This window comes from Cetorhinus maximus, chromosome 3 (assembly GCF_964194155.1).
Source record: "Cetorhinus maximus chromosome 3, sCetMax3.hap1.1, whole genome shotgun sequence".
NCBI classification, from domain to species: domain Eukaryota; kingdom Metazoa; phylum Chordata; class Chondrichthyes; order Lamniformes; family Cetorhinidae; genus Cetorhinus; species Cetorhinus maximus.
In genome coordinates, this window is record NC_135881.1 from 136,458,063 (window position 1) to 136,480,987 (window position 22,925).

Here is a 22,925-nt window from a genome sequence, read left to right on the forward strand (position 1 = left end):
GCCTTCGCCTACCTCTGCCTGTCTGGTGTTGGTATCTGTCCTCCGCAGCCCCTTGTGCAGCAGCAGGTTGCACGCTTTGCTGGACACAGGGTGCACCTGTCCCTGGCCAGCTCCCCTCCTCACTCGGTGACTATAAAATGAACAATTCCCATGGGGACAGCGATCTAAAGGCCCAATGCTGCAGTGTACAAACTTTCTGTATGCCCCCTTTCCTGAGAAAATATCCTAATGCAGGATGAACGCAATGAAAAATTAAAGTTCAACCATTGTGAAACCTTCCTACCTTCCGCATCAGAGCCTTCTGCTGAATGTAGCCACAGTCCCACTTTGAGCTTTATATTTGACTTTGCAACATATCCTAATACCTGGCATGACTCCCTACGGACATTTTTCACGGGCACCCACCAAAAAATGGTATGGGCAATGTAAAATTCAGGTCTATTGCCTTGTTAACAAGCTTGTTAATTCATTTTTAAAAAATGGCGGGTAGGCTGCTGATTTTGGAGACCCCGAATTCTGTATCATCAGAGACAGCGTGCTGATATTGGGCTAGTGTCCCGATTTTACGTGCGGAAGGGTGAGTGGGTGGCAGCAGTCCCGATTTCTGGATGTAAAATTCTATGTCTTCTGCCTTTCTTCTATTTACCATGTTGGCTACCATCTCAAAACATTATGTGAGATTTGTGAAGCATAATCAAACCTTTTGAAGTTCTTCTACAATTTCCTCTTTATCTAGATATAGCCAGCAGCAAGCGGATAGCACTAGCTGCTCATTACACTCACACTTGTCCACAGAATATTTTGCACTAGAGCTCGCTGTGATTAGAAAGCTGTTTCAGTGCAGCACACTTTGCAAGAGGTCTAGAATCTGTGTGCACAAAAACAAGCAACTGTGTATCTCCCTAACTAATCAGATTGAAGAATCCCTACTGAGGAATGCAGAATCTGAACCAGGATTAGTGAATTTAATGCCACATCATGTACAGAATGCAAAATAAAGAACGGGAAAGAAAAATGCAATCGAAAGACAGATGAAAGGGAGAGAGAGCCAAAGTTAAAAATGCATTACAAATGTTTACTTTCTTCAAATCTCCAACAATAATTAAAATCAGGAGAAATAACACTCCTTACTTGTCAAAGTAAGTTTTCAGTGCCAGAAGTTTGTAGATCAGTAATTAAGACCAATCACGTCATTAAACATTCACTGACATGGGAATGGACATGCCCTGACTTTTTCTGGCTTGTCTGGTGATAGCTGTCAAGTACATACCACGACTTCACACTGTTCCACATATTTAGATACTGAGTCGCTTGGCAAGATGCCAATATAATGCAGCTTCTGGAGGAACAGGGCAACTTGGACAGCAGCTCCGTGATTTCCGTGTTTAAATGTGCATGTGCGTTCACCAGAAGCTGCTCTCAGAGGTGATGTAATTAAAACATGTCACACTCTTAATAGGCTTGACAGGGTCGGTGCGGAGAAAACCTTTCCCCTGGCTGGGGTATCTAGAACACGGGGTCAGAGTCTCAGTGTAAGTGGTTCAGCCATTTAGGACTGAGATTAGGAGAAATTTCTTCACTCAAAGGGTTTTAATCCTTTGGAATTCTCTATCCCAAAGAGCTGTGAATGCTCAGTCATTGGGTATATCCAAGGCAGAGGTTGATAGATTTTTTTGGTACTAAGGAAATTAAGGGATATGGGATAGTGCTGGAAGGTGGAATTGAGGTAGGAGATCAGCCGTAATCTTGTTCAATGACGCAGCAGACCTAGGGCCAAATCACCTTCTCCAGCACCTATGTTCTCATGAATTTGAAGTGACTAAAGAAAGATGGGTAAAATGAAAATTTCAGATACATTAGGCTAAAGGAAGACAAAGTACCAAAGCCAGATGGGATGAATCATGAAAGGTGAAGGAGAAAATTGCTGATGCCCTAATATGCTATTTCATGGCTCTACTGAGTGTAAATGTAAACCAGAGGACTTTAACGTGACCATTGCAGCATCCAAATTTACAAAAGGGAGACCGATTCATGTTTTAATAACCGCAGGTGCTAATAGCCTCACCGTATTTTACCGCAAAATCCAGGCTATGGTGGCAATTTTTTCCTCTGAGACTTTACAATTTTCCCCACTACAGTGTTAATTATCTCCCTTTTTAAGTTCCTCATTCTAACTGGACTCGTGGTTCCCCATGACTTCTGGAATGGTTTTTGTTTCTACTTTTTCACTTCCAAGATCCATCTCATGCATCTAGACCACTGCAAAGTGTTTATCAAATAGCCCTTGCCATTTTTGATCATAATTTACAAATTGGCAAGTCTTTCCTCTCAATGGGGCCACTTCACTTTAACAACCTTACTTTTACTGATGCACTTGTTGCATACTTTACTAATCAATTTTGATGAGTTGAAATGTTTTTCTTATTCTGCCTCTGCATTTTCAAGCACTGCTTTAAATCTGTTTCCTTATTTTTCTAACACTCTCCCAAGTTTCTGGCCAACATTTCTCTTTCTCTGGAGGTGCCTTCCATTGCTGGTACATGACAAACACCGCCCAATCCCTCTTACCCCTCTTTGAGGGCACCTAGCCATTGAGATGTCCTCTCTCTGCAGCTGCAGCCTCAGCAATGGCCACTTCTGATTGGGCCAATAGCTCTCGGCACAGGTCACTGCCCTCATTTAGATGGCAGCCCTAGCTAAAGTCACTCAATTGGTTTCTGCCTGCAAGTTGCAGCCCCAGGTTCCACCACCTACTGAAGCGAGGTCGCCTCCTGCTTTTGGCCCCAGCAGCAGAACATCTAACTTTATGATAGAATATAGCCAACTGTAGATCTGGCAGCATCTGTGGCAATAGAAATAGAGTTAATGTTTCAGGTCTGTGACATTTCATTAGAACTGACAGAAGTTAGAAATATAATGGGTTTTGTGCAAATGCAAAGAGTGGAGGCTGGGAAGAAGAACAAAAGGGAAGGCCTATGATAGGATGGAGGGCAGGAGAGATTAAATGACAAAACGTTTCATGGTACAAATCCAAAATGGAATGGTAACGAGAGAAGTAAAGAAACAAAAAAAGATGCCTCGAGGATATGTGGATGGCAGGATAACAGCCATTTAAGTGCAAAGTAAAGGAATTAAGAAAGAAACCAGAGAAGCAAAATAAACCGGTAAAAAAGGAAACAAAATGGAGGCTGAGGTTGTGATCTAAAATTGTTGAACTCAATGTTGAGTCCAGAAGGCTGTAGAGTTCTGAGTCAAAAGATGAGGTGCTGTTCCTCCAGCTTGTGTTGAGCTTCACTGGAATACTGTAGCAGGCCAAGAATAGAAAGGTCAGAGCAAAGGTAGAGACTTCAAATTTGAAGTGACTAGCAACTTAGGAATCATGCTTGCGGATATGTCCCATAAAGTGGTCACCCAGTGTGGAATTTTATGCTCCCCGGAAGTGGGCTGGCTGGAGGAGGGGTGCAATGCCCATCACCCTCTCCAACTCCACTGACGTTTTACCAGTGTCGGGCTGCCCATTTGTCCATGGGCCATTTGAAGCCCTTAAGTAGCCAATTAATGTGCACTTAAGGGCTTCTTCCCACTGCCACTGGTATTTTACTAGTGCTGGAGGGTACTCATGCCACTTGTCAAAGCCACCAAGTATACTCTGGCAGCCTGACTGCAGAAGCCAAATCAGCTTCCGATCTTGGACTTGCTGCAGTGGCCATGGCTTCTGGTGGCGCTGCTGGGACTGAAGAGCTGCCGGCCCTCTGATTGACTGGCATGTCTTAGATGTGGGACATCCTGCCTCAGGGGGCGGAATGCACAATCTCAGGCAGCCACTTGCATGAGTCATGCAAAATAGCATCGCGGCTTCCAGGGCCAGTGGAGACAGGCTCACCTCCAACTTTCCAGCCAACAGGCTGGCTCTAGGCTCCAGACGCTATTTGGTCTCCCCAGTAAAGAGGAGACCACACTGTGAGCAGTTAATAGGGCATATTAAATTGAAAGAAGTACAAGTAAATTGCATTTTCATCTGGAATTAATTTTTGAAGCCTTGGGTGCTGAGAAAGGAGGAGGTAAAAGGGAAGGTGTTGTATTCCTTGCACTTGCATGGAAAGATGCCATAGGAAAGGGAGGTGGTGCTAGGGTGACTGGGGAGTGGACCAGGTTGTTGCAGAGGGAATGCTGCCCTCAGAACTGGTCATTCATATTTATGTTATTTGTAAATATTAGATGGCTGCCATTTATGCCACAGCTATTACAATTCAAAGTACATAATTGCCTCAGGAGTGCTTTGGGATGATCTTTTCAAAAGTCTATACAAGTGAAATCCTGTATTTCCCTTGTCAACAGATCCTAAATCTATAATCCTTTGATAAGCTCGGGCGGTGGGGGGATTCCCCAAAAGCGGGAGTGCTCTTTTGTGTGCATGCGCATGGAAGAGCGCACACCTCCCTGAGGCTAAGTGCTGCCTCAGGGAGATTGCTTACGCTTTTAAAAAGATTAAAAACAGAAAAAAAAATTCCCTAACATGTCCCCCTCATGTGACATTGTCACGTGAAATGGGACATGTTCATAAATTATAGTAAAACTTTATTAAACTGTTTAGAACCCTACATGAAACCTCATCCCGCCAGTGGATGAGGTTTCATGTTTTTTCTATTCCCCGCTGGGGCTCCTGGCCGACCCGCCAACCTTAAGGTTGGACAGGCCGGTCCTTTAATTGTCAGCGGGCGCACAGGTGATTTTGCTGTGCCCCCGCCTTCCTGAATCTTTAAATGGGGCGGGATGACGTCAGGGGCTCCGCCCAACGTCATCCCGCATCATTTTACACATCGGCAAGCGGGCCCCGCCCCCTGCTCGCCGACGGCAAAATTCGGCCCCATGTCATTTATATAAACGACATAGATGACCATGTGGGGGGTAGGATTAGTAAGTTTGCGGATGACACAAAGGTTGACCGGTTAACAGTGAGGTTGAGTGTCTTGGGCTACAGGAAGATATAGATGGGATGGTCAAATGGGCAGATAAGTGGCAGATGGAATTTAACCCTGAAAAGTGTGAGGTGATACACTTTGGAAGGAGTAATTTGACAAGGAAGTATTCAATGAACGGCATGACACCAGGAAGTTCTGAGGAACAAAGTGGCCTTGGGGTGTGTGTCCATAGATCTCTGAAGGCGGAGGGGTATGTTAGTGGGCTGGTGAAAAAGGCATATGGGACACTTGCCTTTATCAATCGAGGCATAGATTACAAAAGTAGGGAGGTCATGTTGGAGTTGTATAGAACCTTGGTGAGACCACAGCTGGAGTACTGTGTGCAGTTCTGGTCGCCGCATTATAGGAAGGATGTGATTGCACTGGAGGGTGTGCAGAGGAGATTCACCAGGATGTTGCCTGGGATGAAACATTTAAGTTATGAAGAGAGGTTGGATAGACTTGGGTTGTTTTCGTTGGAGCAGAGAAGGCTGAGGGGCAACCTGATCGAAGTGTACAAGATTATGAGGGGCATGGATAGGGTGGATAGGGAGCAGCTGTTCCCCTTAGTTGAAGGGTCAGTCACAAGGGGACGTAAGTTCAAGGTGAGGGGCAGGAGGTTTAGGGGTGATGTGAGGGAAAACTTTTTTACCCAGAGGTTGGTGACGGTCTGGAATGCACAGCCTGGAAGGGTGGTGGAGGCGGGTTGCCTCACATCCTTTAAAACGTACCTGGATGAGCACTTGACACGTCATAACATTCAAGGTTATGGGCCAAGTGCTGGTAAATGGGATTAGGTAGGTAGGTCAGGTGTTTCTCACGTGTCGGTGCAGACTCAATGTGCTGAAGGGCCTCTTCTGCACTGTGTGATTCTGTGATTACATTAAAAGCACTATTATAAATGTGAGTTGTTTTGTCTATTTTATTAATATTACTGTGGTCAGTGTTTCATCAAATATCCCATCTTACATGCCTCCCTCTTCCCTCTACCCTGACTGGGCTAAAATCATAATCCATTCTTTTTTGAAACTTGGATGCTTCTGTCCTGAAATTAGCTTCTTTCCTCCTGTTATCAATTGACATTTAAAACTCAAGTACAGTGTCACCTAAACATTTCAAATCATTCAACTGCTCTTTGAATCCTTCATCTGGATTTCGTCTGTGCCAAACCTGTACCAGCAATATGCATGTATGTGTTTGGAGGCTGGGGGCACATGGAGAGGCACTTTGTGTGTATTTTTGGGGAGAGGGTGGAGAGGCACTAACTGTGTGTGTGTAGTTAGAGGGAGGGTGACATTAGCTGTCTGTGTGTAATTGGTGGGGGTGGTGGGGAGGCAGGGGTAGAGCGAAGGGATGGAGAGGCGCTATCTTTTGTCTGTGTTTGTGGGTGGTGCTGGAGAGGCATTAGTCGTGTGTGTGGTCAGAGTGTAGGTTGGTCAGATTTCAATAGAATGGAATGATCATCCAGTATCAACAAATACTTTTCATAGCTAGAGATACAAAAGACATGCATAACCATCTATTAAGATATAAGCTTAGAAATAGTTATTTCAGCATTATTGCGGGGTTAACTGCACTTTGCTTAATTCTCTGAAAGTTACTAAGCATGATAGTTAATTCCCCATTTTAATGTTGTGTTGGAACTGCAGCAAATTACCCTCACAGCAGGTCACCCAATAAAACAGCAGAATCAATAATCTGAACCAGTAGTTCAAACTTCAATAATGAGCTATTTAAACAGCTGGAATCATGCTGGAAGCCACGGGCAATTAAGACTCAGCAATATCCATGAAGGCTGGAATATTGCAGCCAAAGGGAAGCCACATTTACTGAAAGAATAGTGAAAGCTCTGGAGGAAGCAGCTAGGGAGAAGAAGAACCCAGTTTATGGGATTGATGGACACCCTGCTTGTTGAGAAGCAGGTAGTGCCTGGTACAACAGGAGGAGAAAGTGAAAGAATAAACACCATGTCTAGGAAAAGATATTAGGCCTGAAGAAATCTGCTTAGGTGATTACACATCACAAGCACCTGCCACAAGTAAAAAAATCATCTCTGCAGGCATTTCAATCCTTTCACCCTGGAAGAAATGGTGCAGTTAGAAGAGATTGCCCAGATTCAGAGCTGGCACAGTAGAAAACCTAAGAAATGAACACTTTGCATGCATGGAGAAATTTAGATAAATAGTACAGCTACAATTATGAAGGATATATGAACACTTGTGTGTATAGCAACAATTGTTAGTCTTCACACAAGGAATACATATCTTTAGTTTATAGTATGCAGTATGCCTGAAACTGTGCAGATCTAGAACATTGTCACTGCTCTTGCTGCAATATCTGCACACTTACAAGGTGGCTCCTGATGCTGTCAGGATACAGGAAGACAGAATTCAGATAGCTATCTTTCACATCATTGCTGGGACAGCGTAACAGAATAGGGCATGGTGAAGTCAGTTGCACACAAGGGCCAGCAATACGCAAAATGCAATTGATTAACATTACAATATGATCACTTTCCACACATATTATTATGCTGGCAACAATAAGCTCAATTATCCTAACGGAGATAACACAGATGCATTAAATGAGTGGGAACTGTATGCTATACAGCACTCCTAAAAACTCAGGCACAACTGATGCTGACAGTTATTTCCAGTCTACAAAGAAGGCTACTATGATTATTAAAAATTACTTATTCTCATTGTTTTTTTGTATTGGGTAGTAAATATTTAGGATAAGGGAATATTATAGTCTCAGTTTGCTTTATTTATTTTCTATTTCAAATTTTAATGTTCTTAATTTTGGTTTACCTCTATCACCTTCTCTGTTTTTAGCTTTTGTGTTATTGTGGTCACTATTTGCAACATGTGGTGTATTCAGCTAATTATAACCTAGCTTTAACTTTTCTATTTTTCAGATAGCATGTTAATCATGGTTCCAGCATTGGCATGATGGGCCGAATATCTACCTCTGTGCTGTATCATTCCATGCATAATTCTATGGTAGATACTTACTTTCTGTCCCAGCATTCCAGGAAGACCCATAACACCCTGAAATTTAACAAGAATCTGAAGGTCAATAACCTTGTCAGAGCAACTTTAAACATTTCATGTTCTATTTTTCAAGTCACAGCACATTCCATATTTTATAATGTCAGTGTAACAAATTAGAGAAAATAGTATATGTATAATATATGCCATAATCTACACTACAGGTTATATGACAATTGCTCTTACCATTTCTCCTTTGATTCCTTGTTGACCCCTTTCACCTATTATCCCCTGTAAAAAGCACACTTTATTAGAATACATTTAAAAAATATATTTTTAGCCTGTCCTCTGCAGAGAACAAGTACTAGAAATAGTACTTTAAATGCAATTTTTCAATTTGTTTCCCTTGGCCTTGGTGGTTCTCTTCACGTCCTAAAAGTTCTGACTCATTGCTTGGGTACAGTTACTCCAGGATGTACTGGGCATCCTCCAAGTATCCATCATCAATGCTTCAGCTTACTTGATTAACAAATTCTGTCCTCACCTGACATCCACTTCAGCAGAGGTAGCTGGCTAACAAGCAGGATCAATCACCTCATCCCTAATACAGTAGCAACATGCTCACACTATAGCAGCAATTAACTAAGTCAGCATAGTCTGGGGATTGAACCTCAGAACCTCCTGGTCTAGAAACTGGATTTTCACTGAGTCCCTTTAAAAATCGCAGCTGGGACCCAATTCTGGGATGCCTGACCCTATTCCCGGGTTTCTGATTTTCAGGCGTGCCTTCTAAGGGTGCGGGCAGTCTGGGTTGTGAGCCCGCACCCTGCACTCCCAAACTAGCTGGCTCCATTGCAGGGATAGGTATGTCTTAGTCCTCCACAATTTTTGTGGAGTAGGGCCAGCTTTTCAATGAGTCATGGTTCATGGATCCTCAGAGGGGTAGTGAACCTTACGCAGCATGAGGGAACCATTTGAAAGGTAAGTTCAAAAGGTACTCCTCATGCCGCTCCATGCCAAAGTATGCCCCCAAACATTCCCTATAGCCCCTCATGCCCCCCCATGCCAAGCTATGTCCCGAAAACAGCTTCTATGGCTGCTCATGCCCCCCCCATGTGAAGCTATGTTCCCCCGCACAAACAATCCCTATGGCCCCTCATGCCCTCCATGCCAAACTATGCCATTTCCATGCCTATTCACTCACTATAAACTGTATAGAAGCAATGAACCTTATATTGACAGTAGGATGTGTAAATAAAGTTTAAAAACACCATTTATTAATAACTTTACACTTACTTTTGCCCTTTTCTACAACCTAATAAAAGTATCAATCATCCAGATCCTTTTAAGTATCAATAGCAGAAACACAACCACTTGAAACCTCTATCTTGTGTAAATAATCATTGCAAAATTAACAGCATAGATCAGAGCCAGAGCTGTCAATCGAGTAATTTTTTTCTGGGGTTCAGGTGTTTCAACAGGATAATGGATTTCTGGGTTCTCAGCAAAGAATACATAATGAGGCTTGGCTGAGAGCCCATAAATTCATTAGCCTGTTGAATCACCTGAGCCCCAGAGAAAAACTTGCTTGATTGACAGCTCTGGCTCTCTTGTCTCAGCTGTAAATTGCACAATGTTTCTTTACACAAGATAAAGAGGTTCCAAGTACTTGCAGTTTCTGCTATTGATACTTTAAAGGGTCATAATGATTGACACTTTTATTGGGCTATAGTAAAAAGGAGTTTTTATTAAGAAAGTGGAAATTTATCAATGAATGATTTTTTACTGTCACAGTGTATAGTGGGTGAATGGGCATAGAAGTGCCACAGCTTGGCATGGGGACTTGAGGAGAAATAGGGGTGGTTTGGGGGCATAGTTTCACATTGGGGGCATAGCTTCACATGGTGGGCATGAGGCACCATAGGGGTTGTTTGGAGGGGTATAGATTGGCATGGGGGCATGAGAGGGCATAGGGGGTGGGTGGGTAATGAGGTGGCATGGATGGGGCATGGGAGCATGTGGAGGGGGTGAAGAGATGTGAGGGGTGAGGACTGGAGGGCCTGTTTTTAATTTTACTGGGATGAAGTTCCACAATACCAAGGTGGGCCTTATAAACAGCCCGCCTCTGTACCTGGCAACTCTTGTGGCTGCCTCCAAACTTTTCCTGGGATAGATGGCCTGACTGCAGCCTGTAACCGTGCCCTCATAATGAAAATCCCATTCTTGCAGGCACTTTCTCCCTAGGCGGGTGGGACAAGCCGAGAATTTTCCCAACTCCCGCTACCCATCTTGAGGATGAAAATCCAACTTTATGTACCTGAGTTACACTGTTTCAACCACTAAGTCACCAAGGACCTGAAGGTGGATGTTAAAAATTAAGCTTATTTTATATATCTTGAATGATTTACTGACCTTTTCGCCTTTTTGACCCATCAAACCCTAGAAAAACAGAATAAAAGTGCGATTAACTTTTTCTTATCTTCAGGCAAGGAATGAACATTCCTCTCTAATATGGACATTTTGCCCAAAATGCATTGACCTACAGAGTCAGATTTTACTAATCCCCTTAACAAACAAAAATCTATTAATCTCAGTATTAAAAATTTCTACTGACCCAATATTTTGTAGTCTAGATTTCACTGTTTTTGAAATAGTGCTTCTTGATTTCATTTCTAAATAGTCTAGCTCTAATTTTAGTATTATGCTGCCTCATTCTGAGCTCTCAACTAGAGAAAATAGTTCCCCTATGTCTACCTTATTGCATGCCTTTCTCATTTTAAGCACCTCTTTAAGGTAATCTCTTAACCTTCTGATGGATCCTCCCATTGCTTCAACAGATGAGTGTTCAGCAAGAAGATCAACTGTTCACCACCTAGAGTGGTGTCGTCTTGAATGTGGTGTTAAACTAAATCTCGATTTGCTAATCCGATTGCAAATATCACATATAAAGTTACTGCTTGAGGGCTGGATGAAGGCACTGGCTTTGCAGTGTGCCCACTTACCCTGTAGGTACCTGAGTCTGCCCTCCTCAAATGTTGAGATTACTTGAATACAGAAACTTCTCCGTTTGGATCCGTTCGGGGTCTATTTTTCCCCATGTGGTGGGGTCCAACTTACAGGCCCTTTAACTTTCTAAATTTAAGGAAATACAAGCTACATTTATGCAATCTGCCCTCATAATTTAACCTTTAATCCCTGGCATCATTCAAGTGAATCTGTGCTGCACCCACTGCAAGGCCAAAAAATCCTTCCTGAGATTTAATGACTAAAACTGGTTGCAGTGCTCCAGATGAGGTTTAACGAAGACTCTGCACAACTGTATTCCCACCCCCTTGAGATAGAGGTCAACATTCCAATAGCCTCTTTCTTTACTTTTTCTACCTGTCTACTAGCTTTTGGTCATTTATGCACATGGGTCTCCTTACTACTCCATAGCTCCTAGTTTCTCACACTTAAAATATTCCGATTTGTCTTTCTTAGATCCCAAAGTGGATGATTGCACACTTCCTCACATTGAGCTCCTTTTGCCACAGTTTTGTTCACTTAGTCAGTGTAATGGCCACAGCCGGTGTTAATTGCTATGGAAACCAAATCCCAGAGGGAACCGTGGCTTACGGCCCACAACCTTTTGTTTGTATTCTAATAATGAGAAAATGACATACCAAACTCAGCAGTAAGAGGGTCCATGAAAAATTGAAAGTAAAAGTTTTATTAACCAAAAAAAATGTAAATTTAAACACACAAGATTACAGTTACACAACTAAGGTTAGTCTTATAAAACATTCCCCCAAAACGCTCTACTTGGTCAAACCTACAAGTAAACAATGTCCAGACAACACTCCCTTATAGATATTTAAATATGGAATCCAGTAATATCACACAAGGCAGACTGCTATAGCTTCAATAAACATGTACCACATGACCTGTACCCTCTTCCACTTTGCTATGGAACTCATTTCAGAATAAAACTGCTTGCTACAGGACAAGACTACTCAATAGCTCGAACAGCTCCAACTACCTCCAGCCATCTGCAGCTTAACAGCTCGACAGCTATCCAGCTCAATAGCTACAAACTAGCTATCCACCGTAACTCTAATATACCATTTTCCCCTTTCATCTCAGTCCCATTGTTCTTACACCCCTTTGAAACTCAAACCCTTCCAAATATAAGATCTTACATGTTTCCATCTTGTCTTTGCTTTTGGGTCAATAGAAATATAATATCCCCATTTCTATTTACCTATGGATTCCTGCAAGATGCAAACATTTTCCTTTTTCACCTTTGATCCCTCTTTGAAATTCAAACAACTTCTCAATTTATCTAAAAATGTAAATTTTAGATCTGACCTATTTACTTATACCTCAAACTTTTAACCTTTTCATATTTCCAAACACCCAGACAGCCTAACTCCTATCAACCTGTTGCCCAGCTTAATTAACATGTTGCCCACCTTAATCAACCTGTTGCCCAGCTTAATCAAATCAATCAAATCAATCACTCACACACGCACGTGCACACACACACACACCCCCTAATTCAGATCCCTGGGAACACCAACTTTCTTCTTCATAGCTCCCAACCAAGTCTGAACCCATGCAGCAAGGTTAGCTCCTTTTCTCTGTGTGTTCATTCCGCTAATAATGACTCGTGCAGAACCTTACCAAGTACCTTGTACAGGGAAGTGATTAACTAAACAAGAGTAGTTACTGATTCTGAAATGCTTTCACAATTCTTGCTTGGAAAACCCTTTTTCAATCATACTCATTTCATAAATGAATGAGAATAATTTCTCATCAGGTTTTTTAAAACACTAATATAACTTGCTAATACAGTAATGCAGATTGATAGTTTGTAAGTCAGCAATTATGTTGTAACAGGACAGAATTTTATCCACACTAAGTGGAAATTCCAGCTGTACTTGCAAACCCTCCTGTATGAGCCTCATTATGGTTCAAGGGCATGGAACACACTGGCAAATGGTATCTGCACTGCCAGCCACTGGTAGCACAAAAATGTCCTAAAACTAAAATACCCAACCCCTTCCCCCACATGTTAAATTAAAACGCTATGTTATAAATAGTAAGATATCAGCGAGTCACTTGAAAACTGTAAGCCAATCTCAGGGTTCAGGTGTCGGTCATAAATATCTTGAATTTCACTCACAATTCATGACGTCATCTGAACTCTATGGTTGGATTACAGCCTTGTGCTCACTCCTAAGTACTTTAAAAAAATTATTACTTTTATTTATTTATGCCGTTTGATTAGCATTATAATATTGAGATCAAATGATGTCTCTCATGACTTTAATTCTGATAATAAATATGTTTTTGACAGATTACAAAACCATTCTTTGGTCTCATCAATGATATGGCTTTTAGATGTTGATTCCATTAAATACAATAGCTATGCTTGGACCAGGCACATCAACAATTCCTGTGTAGGCCTGTTGTGACTACATATTTTAAAATCAGCATGCATCTATCTTTGCATATACATTACAAAAACAACTTCACCCCCATTTTGACTCTAGGAACAAGTCGCCTTTTTCCATTCGGTGCTCTATAGATAGATTTCTGTACCATGTAGATGCCATTCAGATGGATGACAAGTAAATTTAGTCAGAGCTGCTATACCTATCTCAAAAGAACAGCTGATTATTGCTGTACATTAGCTTCACTGGCTCCAGTTAAATGGAACATTAGTTGCAATATATAGAGTAATCTACATTCCTCAATGAGTTATATAAGAATCTCAGAAGACTTTGAGTAAGTCTGTTGAGGGCCTGGCAAAGATACAACACGATAATAAGTGACTCGGGAAATGCATTGGAGTATTTTGATCATTCATGCATGTTCAAGCCCAATTCTAAGAGATACTCTTAAGTCACATCTTCTCCCTCAGCTATTATCACAGAAAGCAGATTTTCTGTCTTCATTGATCCTATTTCTTAAACATAGACAAGCAAGGCTAAAGAACTGAGTAATAGGTTAGTTCTAGTTCCTATTCCAATGTCAGGTTATTCTATGATTTGAGTACCTAGTGTAAGCAGTCTCAGATGCAGCACTGAGAATAGCTGCATGTTAAAGTTGCTGTCCTTTGAATTTGATCCAGCGGTTGAGGGTAAAGATGTTAACGATCCCATGCCACTCTTTGAAGAGCATGGAGATTCCAACATTTCACCCTCTGGCAACACCGACCAACAAGTGAACTGATTGTCCTATTAGTTGGATCTAGGTATGCACAAATGGATGTTCCATTGATATAAGTAACAGTAGTCAATGCACTTCCTTCCATGTGAATTGCTGTGATGTGATAGGGTAACATAACTTCAGATTTTTCTTTTACTCATTCATGCAAAATACAAACTTCTTTTTCTGTTGAAAATTTAATTAATTGCCAATTTTTTTTTGATCTTGCTACTTTGTAAAGAAATTCTTATTTTTATCTATCTTTGGAATGTGATCAGTCATGTTAAATTTGTGTTACTGTAAGTGTTGTGTCCCTGGATGAGAAAGAATTCATATCCTGTAGGTATGGCTAGAAATTACATTGTGAGAAAAACCAGATCCACAGATGATGTGGCTGCAAACAGCTGCCATGATACTAGTCGGTCAGATCTGTTGATATGTAATGTTGATCTCGCCAGAAGCAATTCTTAATATAGATAATGATCTGCATTGTTGTGATACTGAATCCAGCTACTGTCAACTCATAGCCTTGATTGCTGGAAACAATATTTGTTGGGATGGGATTGGGATGATGACAAACATGGCTGACTAAAGAGTAAAAAGTATAGCCTTCCCCACATCATCAGATCATCTCGTGCCTCTGTATTGCCTTGAGGAGGTGGTGAGTGGAGAGACTCGGGCTGAATTCTGTTATCCCGTTGGCAGTACCATTGACAGGCCTGAAAGTGGGGTGGGGTGGGGGCAACATCACTTCAGCATCTGTGGAACCTAGAGCTGCATCTTTCAGTGGTAGGTAACTAACTAATTAGTAGGCATACTATTAAGGTGACCGCCCAACCCCAGGAGCTGCCAGCCAGAGGGCCAGCAATTCTTGAGCTCGGTAGCGCCACTGGTATCAGTGGGCACTTCTGGGGCTGCACCTGGAAGAAAAGAATACCACAGAAGCAGGCCACCCTCCCAATCAGGTAAGTGGGGTCTGGATGTGCCAGGGCCAGTTAGGAATGCCCCAGCAGGGAGGGTTTGGTTAGTGAGGGCAGACAGCTCTGTGGCCCAGGGTGTGGCCATTGCCACTGGGGACTCCTCCATGAGCTCCTAAATTGGGGAGCCTCCAAGCTGGCTCACAATGGATGGGCAATCTGGGCTTAACTGATGGTTTCCCCACATGGCAGAGAGCCCACCCACCACTGATAAAATACCAGCAGCAGTGGGAAGAGGCTCTTACTTCCCCACTGTTGGTCATGGACACTCCACACCCCACCTTCCCTCACCATTTTACAGGCCTCACCACCTCCCAGCCAGTCCCCAGAGGGCTGGTAAAATTCAGCCCCTTGTGTTTGTTTGACAAAAAGTCACATATGGCTCATGCTCTCAACGCCGGCCCAGATTCAGTGTTATAATGATAGTTAGAAATAGATAGATAGTTAGAAACTAGAAATTCTGTTACCAAATGAAATTTGTTGTACTGACTTTATGCAATTATTTAGCTGCAAATTTTAATAAAGACAACTCATAGTTTATAGCCTAAGTTACACCGACCGATAAAGTGTTTAGATTATAATAAGTATTATCTTGCCACTAGGCAAAAATTAGGAAAAAGCTAGACAGCTTACTAGAAGGAAAATTTCTTCCTGACCTTTGGGCAATGCTTTCTTGTGTATATAAAGGCACACACTAGGTTCATAGGGAATAAGGGCTTGATTGCTGGACTGGTCTTGGGCAACGAATATGAGAGAAATATCAGAGTAATAATCACATTAGCAGCTTCTTACCCGACGGCAAAATGAAGCTAATGTCTGATCCTGCACAATCAGGTCCAGTTCCCAAGTGTTGCAGTCATTGGAGACACTTGCTTTCTTTCAATTACTGGATACTATGCAAAGTATTTCTGGCATTAAGAGAGACACACAGGAGGAGGAAGTTACAAACCTTAGAGCCCATTGGTCCTCTTGCACCTGGCAATCCCATTAATCCTTGATCACCGATTTCACCCTTAAAATAAGAGATAGAAATGAGTCATTGTACTGAGCACTAAATTACTGTATTGTAATGGCAAAATAGCCTGTGTGATTCCTATTCAACAAAATAGTTCTCTGCAATCCATATCAATTGTGCTTCCTTTGTAATGATAAAGCAATAGCATCTTCAGGGAAAAGTAATTGATAAAGACTTATTTATTTGCAAGTACATTATGTAATTGCATAGGGAGCATTGAGGGTAAATTTCCCAGTGCCTAATTCCATGGGGTGGGAGAAGGACATTATGTGTTCACCACTTGCCCCCTTGGAATTGATGAACAGCATGTGATTGGTTGACATGAGAATAATTCTGGAGAGCTGGCTGCTCCTAATAGGCATTGACAGGTAGCCCCCTTATGGCAGGAGGGGAAAAGGCAGCAGCTGCTCCACTCAGCTGAGATAAAAGGGAGGAGGCAATCCCAGAAAGGGAACTGGAGGAACTGGTAGTGACCATTCATGCCCCTCCTGGCCCCGCAAGAATCAGTGTCACTGTGTATTTTCAGTGGGTTTGGAGGTGCCTGTAATGGTCCCTTCAATATCTGCTGGTTAAGCTGTTACTAAGTACCAATGGTACCTGACAATTGTGTGGGGGCCCTATGTATATCACAGGACATTGAATTGTATATGTTGTGAGGGGCTTGAATGAAATGTATGGACACTCCAGCCACCTATTACCAAGACCCGATGGAAATGGCAGTGGAGACTGGGCTAGAAGCAATGCATTGCCATTTTCCCTGAACTACTGCCCTGTTCCTGCCTGAAATTGAGAAGGAAAATCAAGCCCCATTGTATCAGATTTTCTTGATTTTTTGCTAGACGTGACACACAATTCTACTGGCTCACCCGCTGCTTCCAAATAACAAACAAGGGGCGGGATCTTGTCCATGCTGGAACCTTGAGATGAGTTTTGGGTCAGAAACCCAACTAACTGATTAGCACACCTTGTGACTGCTCTTTGACAGAGCAACCTAGTGATCATCCTACCTTCAAGTTCCCTGACCAACCAGGGAGGGTGGGTGGGTGGGATGAGTAGGGGTTTCTAAATAAAGGGATCAGGCCATGGGTGGGAATGAAGGTGAAGAGAGCAAACAACTTGGCAAGAGGCAGAGAGGGGGAGGAAGGGGGAGGTGGGTTAGTGGTTGGCCCTCCAGTGACAGGCACCTTGTCAGCTATTGACAATTCATCCCTACCTGCTCCACCTGGAAGGAGGTCATGTTCCAGGAGGCTGCAGATGTCCACAGTGACTGGCCAAGGGAGCCTGAACCTCCTGAGGTACTGGGAGAGCTGATCCTCTGCCTGTAGACTCTGTGGTGGAGGGTTGCACCTCCTTCCAGTGGATCTGTGTGTTTATTTCATATGCCCTTTGCAGGGGCATGACATTGTTGGTATTGCTCATTCTGCTGCTGGTGCTGTTGGGGGTGGGAGTGGCTTCTGCTCTTGCACCCAGTGGTGGAAAATAAGCAGCATAAGCTGCTCCCATGCTGTGGTAAAGGCTGGCAGCAGGGAAGTGCAGCTGAAGGCAAGTGAAGTGCCAGACAGGTGAAGTACCTTTGAAGAAGTTGGCAGTCACCAGTCAAACAGAGAGTGCACTCTCAGAGAGAAATGCTTTGAACAGCAGCCTCTCAGTAGCCATGGCTGGAGATCTTCAGTGTAACTGATCAAAACCTTTGCAAATTGTCAGTTTCATTCAAGAAGCTCTTCCCACTGTGCACTTGCCCCAGTGACCCTGGCGAGGTGCAGGCACTGTGTGGAAGATGTGCCCTGTTGGGAAAGAAGGAATTCATGGTTAAAAAGGCTCTGAATTGTCTTTTTAATCACCCCTATTGCTTTCCTGCCAGAATCACAGGAGTTCCCCTGGGAAAGCAGGAAGAGGGCATGATGATATTGGGATTCCGATTCAATGTCATTTTCCTGGACTTTCCCACCCTACACACACTGGAACCAGCCCCGACCTGGCTGGGAAAATCCTGCCCAGCGTGCATAAATAATTTTCTTGAGAATACAGTGCCCCTTTAAAGAAATCTGCCTAAAATGGAAACGATTGTGCAGCATTTTAATTAACTTCTGTTTTGAAATAGTTAAAAAGTGTTTTTTTTTGACTAGGTACTTCCTCCCCCAAGTGTAAATTATTGAGCCACTGGTTTGGTGTAAACATTGCTACTCTCATCGGGTAGATGACGGAGTTCCTGGTGTACAATCACTCTCTGTACTTACGACCCAACAATGAGAAAATTAGCAACAATGTTTGTTCTGAATACCATATATATTATCTGCAACAACAAATAGCTGGTACTGATTCAATCCCAGTCTTTGTTGTCTTTATTTCATAGAATAGTAGAAATTTACGGTACAGGAGGCTGCTATTTGGTCTATCAGGTCTGTGCCAATCAAAAAACAGCCATCCAACCTAAGCCCATTTTCCAGTTCTTGGTCTGCATGATCCAGCACCTTCAATTGCGTATCCAAGACATCTTATAAACACAATGAGGGTTTCTCTCTTGACCACAATTTCAGTGAATTCCAAACCCCATCACCCTCTGGATGAAAAAAAAATGTCTCGATTCCCCTCTAATTCCCCTTCTGTAGTTACTTTAAATCTATGCCCCCTGATATTGACCTTTTTGCTAATGTAAGCAGGTCCTTCCAATGCATTCCAACAAGACCCCTCATAATTCTATCCTCATAAATCTCCTCAATACCTCTCTAGTGCGATGACAACCTTCCTGTAACGTAACGATCAGAAGTGTATGAAGTATACTAGCTGTGGCCCAACTAGAGTTTTAGCATAACCTCCCTGCTCTTGTATTCTATGCCTCAGCTAATAAAGGAAAGTTTTTCATATGCCTTCTTAACTCTTAACTACCTTATCTACTTGCCTGTTACCTTCAGGAATCTATGGACATGCATTCCAAGATCCTTTTGTTCCTCTATACTTCTCAGTATCCTATCATTTATTGTGTATTCCCTTATTTTATTTGCCCATCCCATCTGTGTTACCTCACACTTCTTCAAATTGAGTTCCATTCGACACTTATCTGCTCATCTGAACAGTCTATTGATATTCCCCTGCAGTCTACAGACTACGTGACCAATTTTTGTGTCTTCTGCGAGCTTCTTAATCACAGTCTTACACTTAAGTCTAACTCATTGCTATAAACTATGAACCATGAAAATCAAAGCACCCAGTCCTGAGCCTTGCGGAACCCCACTGGAAACAGCCTTCCTGTCACAAAATACGCACTGATCATTTCCTTTTTGCTTCCTGCCTGAGCCAATTTTGCAACCAAATTGCCACTTTTCCTTGGATCACATGGGTTTTTATTTTTCTAATCAGTCTGCCAGGTGGGACCTTGCCAAAAGCCTTGTCAAAATTCGTGTAGACTGCATCAAACGCGCTACTCTCATCAATCCTTCTTGTTACCTCCTCAAAAAATTCGATCAAGTTAGTCAGACGGCATTTTTCCTTAACAAATCTGTGTTGACTGTTGTTAGTTAACCTGTGCCTTTCTAAATGATGATTAATACTGTCCCTCAGAACTTTTTCCAATAATTTGCCCACTGCCGAGATTGGGCTCACTGGCCTGTAATTACTCAGTCTATTTGTCCCTTTTTAAATAATGCTCCACCTCGCATGTTGCCAGAGAGGATTGGAAAAGGATGGTCCCAGCCTCCATTATTTCTACCCTATATTTAAGCAATAGCGGGCATTTGAAAAGTGACATTGCAGTTATGTTGTACTCCTCTGACAATTAAGGGATCAGGGCACTGAGAAGTTCACTAATTAAGTAGTAAACTTGAAATAGGTTCCCACACAGTCTAAATTTTACTTTCAAATTTTTCCCTGTTGGTAAAGAGTCAATGGGCCAGTTACCTTTTTGCTAAAAAGTAAAAGTAGTTGGAGTTGGACACGTTGGCTAAATAATATTTATTGTTATTGGCCTGTACATCAATTTGTTTATCGGATTAACTAGGTTGATAACTTCATCTCAACATTCTGTCTGGGATTCATATATTTGAAACAATTGGATCCGTTTTAGAGGCAGGAAGTATATGTCTGCGTGCAATATGTCTGTGTGAATCTGGAAAATCAACAGCCCTTACCTTGGGCCCAATTGGTCCTGGTAAGCCTGCTGGCCCTGGCATTCCATGAGGGCCTGGTAAACCTGTACTACCCTTAGAAATAAATATTAAAGAATTAGTGAGATTTCTTTTTTTGAAACAAAACAAAGGCAAGAAAACAATCACACGAAAAGCTTTGAGAACGTCTGTTTTGGAGCAATAACTGTCAATGGTTAAGAATTGATTCTATCAGTGTCCACATTTACTAAACAGATAATACATCAAACTAAATGCAATATTGCTATAGACAATGCTTCATGTTCATTTACTGTGAGGAGAACTGATCGCTGAATTATATTGTTAATACAGTAAAATACAAGCTAGAAGATGTCATGGTAAAACCATATAATCTGCTGGATTGCAATTTGGTCACTGTGACACAAGGAAGTCAGGCAAGCATTGGGGTCGGTGCAGAAAAAGTCACAAAACTGGTCCCTAGAAACTTGGAAGCTGATTGTTAACCCTTTGAATGAAAATACAAACAAAGTCATTCCTAAAATGTAACCGATTCTTAAAATGAAGGTTAAAATGAAAATGAAATGTAGAGCAATATTAATAATTGAGACTCCTGAGTATTGCAGACCACTTCATAATTTGGGAGATGGATAGGATACTAACTTTATTAGGGTTAGGGGATACCAGGAGTACAATATCAGGCACATTTTATCTCAGATCAATTTTAAACTGAATTAGTAGAGGGACCACAAAGCTGAAGAAATGTATTGTTGTCGGCCTTAGCTTTACTCACTTTTCTTCCTGGCCTTCCAATTTCCCCCTAAGAAAGGCAGAAACACACTTGATTGATACCTGTTTCTTGCACTGAGTTTGCAAAGTGATGACTAACAATATAAACTTTAGAATTCCTGTGCAAAGTCAGACAGGAAAGCCGATACAAAGATACTTACATTCTCACCTTTTGGTCCCCTAATCCCTGGAATTCCTGGTGGACCCTGTTAGTAAAAAAATGCACTATTTCAGTTTGAAAAATTCCCAGGTTTGAGGGAAATGTCAAATGCAACAACTGTAAGTTCAACCTTTTGGGAGCAGTGATTTCATTTAATTAAATAGTTTCATAGCTATATCGGGGCTAATTTTTAGCTGAAACAAATGCAAACTCATAGGAGCGTGAAGACATACAATTTCTGACAGCTGAGTATAGCAATGATTTATATAGCATAAATATGAGTATAGCAAAGTGAGATTTATCATATTAATAAGGGCACCAAATTTCTGGGAATTCTCAAGTGTGGAGGAGTGCGATACTCATCCTGCCCATGTAGACCCCATCATCCCTAATTCCAAGAATTGAAATCATTTGCAACATCCCTGCAACTGCACATGCACAGTAGAGGTATAGAAGAAATGAAAATCAGAGCGGGGCCTTAGTCCTGAGGCCCAAGAATGGCCAAAGACAAACATCTCTTAAATTAAGAAAATACTCCTAAGTTATCTTCTGGGAATTTTAAACAGATGACCAATCTTCCCCGAGATCAATTATCTCTTGATAGTGCATTCCTGAGACCCCAATAAACAGGACTCTCACCAGCCCCCTGCTCATTTGACTAACCCGTTTCTCACTGACAGGAATTCAAGAGCTTCTTGTAAAGAACAGGGTCCCAGTGGATACAAGTTCAGCTCCAAACTTCAGCCCTTGTCCAGCACTCTTTACCCTCTTAAATTTATAGCCAATGTGAAAATCCTGCTCTCCCTATTAATAATCCACAAATTGAACATCTGTGAATGGTTTTGGGGGGTGAGTGAAGTAATTTTTTGCCTTTTCCAGAACGGCACCCTGCAGCATCCACAGGCACGGAGGTGGTTTAGGTATTTCTGTCAGCTCTTGGTTTTAAAACTGACAACAACTTGTATTCATATAGTAATTTTTACATAGTAAAATGTCCCAAGACACTGCACAAGAACATTATTGATGAAAGGTTTCATATTGAGCCAATAAGGACATATTAGGTCAGGTGACCAAAAGATTGGTCAAACGAGTAGTTTTTAAAGGAGCGTCTTAAAAGAGCTAGTGAAGTGACTGCCATGATAATAGTTGATTGTGGCAGTGGACTCCAGTATTAGATAACATACGGTACTCTGCACTAGAGAGGGACTGAAGGTCAGCTAGCACATGTTGGAGCCTGTCTTGATAGAATTCAGTTACTGCAGAGATATGTGTTTATGTCAGTAAAATGTGTTATTAATAAAGTTAGCTCAGCTACAATGTCGACAGCCTATGACATCATTGAAACAAAAAAACAAGACATGGTGTCAGAAATAAACTAAATACAACAGTGGAGGTTCTGAAACCACCGACAGAGCTCAGTTTGGAGGGAAATCTCACTCAAAATTGGAGGAGGTTCCGGCAGCAATTCGAGCTGAACCTCACAGCGACGGGCAGTGATAAAAAAGACCCTCAGGTGCAGTCTTCCATCTTTCTTCACGTAGCAGGGGAAGTAGCCCTGGAAGTCTATAACACATTCATGTTTGAAAGTGATGAGAAACAAAATGACTTGAAAGAAATAATGCAAAAATTCGAAGCCTACAGCAGCCCTAACAAAAACATCATCTATGAAAGATACTGATTTTTTACGCGCGTGCAAGACAGCGACAACATTAGTCAGTACATAACTGAGCTGAGAAATGAGATA

General features: G+C 42.0%; 1 protein-coding gene across 1 annotated transcript in view; it reads right to left on the minus strand.

The window, feature by feature from the left end:
• colq (collagen-like tail subunit (single strand of homotrimer) of asymmetric acetylcholinesterase) overlaps window positions 1-22,925 on the minus strand; it is a 111,640-nt gene that overhangs the window by 35,297 nt on the left and 53,418 nt on the right. The window contains exons 4-10 of the mRNA XM_078539039.1: window positions 21,183-21,227; window positions 21,026-21,052; window positions 20,260-20,331; window positions 16,070-16,132; window positions 10,364-10,390; window positions 8,198-8,242; window positions 7,976-8,011 (exon numbers count right to left, since the gene is read on the minus strand). Of these exons, the coding sequence (XP_078395165.1) occupies window positions 7,976-8,011; window positions 8,198-8,242; window positions 10,364-10,390; window positions 16,070-16,132; window positions 20,260-20,331; window positions 21,026-21,052; window positions 21,183-21,227 (315 nt within the window). The remainder of the gene's footprint in view (window positions 1-7,975; window positions 8,012-8,197; window positions 8,243-10,363; window positions 10,391-16,069; window positions 16,133-20,259; window positions 20,332-21,025; window positions 21,053-21,182; window positions 21,228-22,925) is intronic.